General features: G+C 40.7%; 1 protein-coding gene across 1 annotated transcript; it reads right to left on the bottom strand.

The window, feature by feature from the left end:
* Positions 1 to 4,529: 4,529 nt before the first annotated feature.
* LOC113030740 (olfactory receptor 1500-like) lies at positions 4,530 to 5,801 on the bottom strand. Its single transcript, XM_080307697.1, has one exon. The coding sequence runs from the start codon at positions 5,799 to 5,801 to the stop codon at positions 4,830 to 4,832; it is 972 nt and encodes a 323-aa protein (XP_080163823.1). The 3' UTR covers positions 4,530 to 4,829.
* Positions 5,802 to 6,000: the final 199 nt, after the last annotated feature.

The raw sequence follows: 6,000 nt of genomic DNA, 5'->3' as shown, positions 1-6,000 counted from the left end.
CCACCACTGGACAATTCCCAATTAGTCGAGAGGGACCTTCCATAACAACTTCAGCTGAGCCTATAAACCCTGTTCCTGATGCCTGGCTCTCTGCACCAGAGGGACCTAGTTTCCCGATGGCTGAGACTCAGGGCCTTGTTCCACAACCTGACTTTGTACAGCATGAGACCCACCACTATTCTTTATAGCTGGATGTTTTACCCTACAGAACCTGGCAATATGACCAGCCCTACCACACCGATGGCAAATTGGCTTTCCATCTGCCTGGAAACGAAAAGGCCTAGTTGTGGGAGGGGTCAGGGGTAGTTCAGTCTGAGATGGCTGTGAAAATTGGACAGACATTTGCTTCATGAGCGTATCCAATTGAACCTGTTGTTTACGAAGGCACTCTTTTATCTGTAGAATGTCCTCATTAGGCCCAAGGGTGACTGCATGCATCTCTGCATTAACTCCCTCTACTACCTGACAGTTCGTATCACAAGAATAGGCTCGGGACCTAGTTTTCCCTCCCTGCCTAGCTACATCAGCCCACTTAAGGGCGATACTGCGTAGGGCAAGAAAGGACATGTCTGGTGTTTGAAGGACCCGCTGTTTCAGCTCTCTGCGCAGCATATCATCATGGACATGTTCAGTAAACTGGTCCCTTAGCAATATATCAGAATTTGGAATACCACCTGGTGTCTTACAGATTACAGTGTGCATTAAAGATTTAAGGGCATGAGAGTAATCTCGCAGAGATTCCCCTTCTCGCTGGGTGCGCTGGAAGAACTGTAGCTGGGCAGCTACATATGACTGAGTGCAGCTATAGTGCTCGACCAAAATATCAAAGATCTTGTCAGGAGTGTCTCTGCTGATACTCGAATGAAAACAGACCTCAGATTTAGCACTGTCATCAAGATGGTCCATCACAAACATCACTTGTGCTGCTCTTGACATAGGACGAATCTCCAGGCATCTACGTACTTCTTCAACCCACTGGTCAACAGTTAACAAGTCCAATGACAATTTACCAGTAAACCTTGGGCATTTACGCTCCCGAGGTGCATAAACGTAACACACATTTGTAGCTTCATTTATTGGGTTCATATTTGATGGCACAGTAGATGGACCTGGCACTGGATCTGGCACTAGACCAGTCACAGGAGAACGTTCCTGTAATTGGTCTCTCAACTGTTCATTTGCTGCTTTTAGCTGTTGCAGCTGCTCCAAGAGGGCCTGTACGTCGTCCATAGGGTCGGCGAAGGAGGTTTATTATCCCCGCAGCAGCCCAACCGTTGGCTTCCGCTCCGTAGAAGATGTCACTGTTTTTCCTCCTCTCCTCTAACACTCTTACTAAAATAAACAGGGCCACACTAAAATAAAAACCAAACACCGTAACTGATATGACCTGGATCCTGTCGGCAACGCCAATTAATGTAGCGAGCGAAAGCCACCGAGTAACCGCTAAGGGCCTCTATACTACTTGTGCAAACTTTCAGGCCCAAAGCTCTCACAGGAACGAGCCCAGAATAAACAGGACAAGAGGGTCAATATCAGTCAGATATGTTAAAATTTATTATTTTAAAAGAACACAAAGGGTTTGCAAAAGGCCTAAAACATCAAAATGGTAAAAAGGTCACTAACGACCACAAGATAGTGTTATTGGTGCAACCTGCCAGCAATGCAACTATCACCTGAGGGCTTGCTCTCCCTTGGCGGTCCCAGATGCTCGTTGCTTTAAAAGAAACAAATCCACCCCAAATAAATACGAGCCTAACAGAACACTTATCGCATGCACTAAGTGCTAGTTCAGGCAATAATCGGTGGCACTAAAAATCACTCTTAATACAAAATTATTCACTGCAAATCCACACAGAGCACCTCTAAAGATCCTAATTCCCCCAAGGTAAGAGTCCCACTCAGGGATTGCACATTGCCCGACTAATATTGCACCAGCCCAGTAGAAATAAAAACAAACCCGGCATAAAAAAAACAGTTTTAAAAGGTGACCCTACCAAAACCAAAAACACAACAACAAGGAGAAGGAGGGAAAAAAAAACAGCGACAAATTCACATGTGCAGCCTGCCCTGCAGGAGGCCATACAATATAAATTAGATTATAGTGCATCAATATACTTTTTTTAATGTCAAATATATTAAGTTAACATACCTCCAGCAGACAACTGTGTTTGCTGCACACCTGGCTTATCTTTAGTGATGTGACGTTCTGTATCGAGGCTTCGGAGCGTGTGTCGAGTACTGGAGGGGGCGTTTCCGCGAAGCGCGTATCGAGGCTTGCTTCATTTATGGGAGGAGCTGAAAATGATGACGTCCGAAGCCTCGCTGCCCGGCTGTACCACGTGACTGGTTCATGAAGTGGTTCGAACTTTGCCGCAAGATATGACAGCGATATAAACCCCTCAGACTTCAATCAAAATGTGGGTGTTTGATGGAGAGTTGCGGTTAGTGAGAGTTGGAGAGAGTTTGGAGGTTTATGAGAGTGAGGAGAGAAAGTCAGGAGAGAATGGAGCCAGCTAAGAAGAGGAGGATGTCCTCCCTTGTGTGGGAACATTTTGATCTTATTCCTCCCAACAAGGTATGTAAATTTCTAAAGAAGATGTATTGTCATGATACTGATGGTGCAATAAAACCTATGTTAAGCTGTCTGTACTTTTGTACAAGGTGAAGTGTTTGCTATGTGCCAGGGAGCTGGGATATAACAACAACACCTCATCCATGCTTAGGCACTACAGAGCTTTGCATGAGAATAGGGGGAACACCGATTGTGGAGCAAGACCAGGTGAGCCATCAAATGCAATGATAATATAGCATGCAGTAATGTTACTAAATGATATAACAATATTATACAACTGTTATAAGTTACGTGTGTGATATTTATATTTGTGCTTTGTTTTTGTTGTCTTTCCTCAGGAGAACAATCTCAAATAGATGAAGACCTGGTCAGCATGGTGATTGAGGACTCCCAGCCATTTAGCATTGTGGAGGACAAAGGATTTAAAAGATTTGTTAAATCATTAAATCCTAGCTATGTTCTCCCCACTAAAGGTTATAAAAGCAGTGAAAATTTAGTTTTTACAGAATAAAATGTGAACAGGCAGGACTGAGGCTCAAAGCCTCAGTGTGTAGCTGTCCATACCTCAACATTACAAAAGCACAACTACTGTCCACACCCCAACCACACCTCACCTCACAGTAAATGATAATTTCCATTTCAAGCATTTCCAAATAATCATTTCCCATACTGCCACTATAAATATACACAGTGTACTGCCATCACTACAATGGTAAAAAATGGTAAAATGGCCTGTATTTATATAGCGCTTTACTAGTCCCTAAGGACCCCAAAGCGCTTTACATATCCAGTCATCCACCCATTCACACACACATTCACACACTGGTGATGGCAAGCTACAATATACATGTTTTACACACTCCTTTTGTTGTTGACATTTACAGGCTGTGTGCAAAATGCCACACTCTTCAAATTCATGCCAGCTATTATTTTTACGTCCAGTAGGTGTCCTGCTAGAGCAAATGAAGCTTCATGAAGCTTCGCGTTGGGGTGAACCAATTGGATGAAAAGCTTCAGTGCTTCATGGGGCTTCATCTGCCCATCACTACTTATCTTGGCTTATCTTGTGAAAATCACTACTAAAACATAAAATACAATAAACATCAAATACATTTCAACAAATTAAAAAAAAGAAAAACAGCCTGTACCTCGAACCTCTGCTGTAGAGGTTTACAACAACTGTTTGTGTAGCAGACAATTAAAACTTCTCAGGCTCTTCACCTACTCACACAACCATTGTTCACAGCCGCTCGTCAGTGGAAATGAAGAGCACCTGCTGCTACTTCCTCTTTTATACCCTCCATTGGGTCCCCTGGGTCCTAAAGACTTCCCCATTACACTTATACATATTTTCAGGTGAGAATGTTGCTGTGCAAACTTCAAATATCTGAGCCGACCGACACATCATCTTCAAACCCCCGCGATCTTTCGCTACTCGGGTTAAACATGATATATAAGTCACTTTGATAACTTAAAAATGTTATTGTTTGGCTTTTTCAGTGTTTTATTTGTTCATGAGTAAATCGGTTTGGCTGAGATTAAAGTTATTAGATTAGATTCAATTAAATTTAACTTTATTAATCCCTCGGGAGGGTTCCTCCGGGGCTTTCACACAGCTGAATAAACGTCAAACAGAAAATGATTAAACAGAAGTTTGAGATGGTCGAGAGTTTAAGTCAGCGCCCGGTTATATTTTAGATAGCAAGGAGCAGACAGCAGTTTCAATCCACCGAGGGAGCTTGTGCCGTACTACCCAGCTTTCTTTCTACAAATTTAATCTAAATTACTAAAACATTGATATTTTAATGTGAGAATCGATATATTTTTCGTATTTTTCACATTTTTTTAATATGTGACACGTGGTATTGTACGACTTTAAAAAAAGAAATGATTATAATGGAAAGCAGCTTTTACAATTTCATTTTACTATGGTCATGCAAGAGAAATTACTCTGGTATTACTTCAATTATATTTTTATTGTTGAATATTCTTTTTCAATTATATTAACTTGTAATTTCAATTCTATGGTCATTTAGATTCTATAATAGTACCATAACAGTGGCACACACAGGTACTGAAACAACAAATTCAAAGAAAAAAGAAGATTGCTGCTACTAAAACTGACTAAAGTTAAAATAATTTCTACATCTTAGTCCTGAAAAATACAGAGGAGCACAATCTCTTTGGTCACAGAAAGACTAAATCTTTTACATCAGATGGCAGAGGGCACTGCAGACATTCAAGTCTAAATCCTTTTTTAATATTTTGTGGCAATTTTGGATGTAACTCGAGTTTTCAGCAACTTCTTTAATGACTCTTTGATCTCCTGTGTCTGAAGAACATAGATAATCGGGTTTAACATGGGAGGCAATACAGTGCTAATAGAAAGGCTTATGATTCTAGCATTTGGATGTATTACACTCCCAAAGATATACACAAATGTAAATGGAAGAAAATAAATTGCCACTAATGAAAGGTGACCTGTGCAGGTTTTGAAAGCTTTCACTCTTTCCCTAAATGTAGAAATTTTTGACAAAGAATAGCCAATACAGCAGTAACTTCCCATGATAAATGCCAGTGGAAACCCAAAAATTATAACTGGACTCAAACCAGCAATTGCACGATTGGGGGTATTATCATTGCAGCCAAGACGATACATAGGACCATGATCACAATAGTAGCTCTGAATAACAACAGACTTACAAAAAGAAAGTCTTGTGAGAAGGCCAGCTGCAATGAGTATAAGAGTTATGGCAAGAAGCCAGAAAAAAGCGATCAAAGATAAAATGAGCTTGTGGCTCACTCTCATTTGATAGTGCAGCGGGTACATGATAGCCATGACTCTGTCAAAGGACAATACAACCAGATTAAAAGCTTGCATTGAAATGAAAGTAAAGCAGAAAAACATGAAAGTCAAGCAGGCATTGTAGGAAATATAATAATGGTTAAACAGAAAAATGTCAACAACCTTTGGAACCAAAGCAGAGCTACTTAACAGGTCTGTAAATGCAAGGTTAAAAACAGCAATATATTTTGGACTTCTCAACATGCGATCCAATGTTATTACAATCATCACTAATGTGTTTCCCACCACTGCAAGAATGTAAATAAAACACAGAAAGACAAAATAATATCTAATATTAGGTATGCCAATAAAACCACTTATTATAAAATATGCAGGTCGCACAAAGGTGATGTTGTTCTCAGCAGCTGAGTTAATCAATGCCATGTAAAGAGCTTCTGTTAATCTTCTATAATTCTCTGTACTCGTTTGTGTAGGCTGCCTCTAGTTTGTGAAGGCTAGCTACAAATATAAGCAGAGCAACTTTGTGCTCTGATACTTATAGCAGTGCTCTTTTCCCTTGTGTCAGCTGTAAGCAGGCCAGTTTACTCCGCCTCCATTACAGACAATTAGACATGGAAGTAGT

The sequence above is a fragment of the Astatotilapia calliptera genome, chromosome 10, assembly GCF_964374335.1.
Source record: "Astatotilapia calliptera chromosome 10, fAstCal68.1, whole genome shotgun sequence".
NCBI classification, from domain to species: domain Eukaryota; kingdom Metazoa; phylum Chordata; class Actinopteri; order Cichliformes; family Cichlidae; genus Astatotilapia; species Astatotilapia calliptera.
This window is presented reverse-complemented; position numbering and strand designations above follow the sequence as displayed.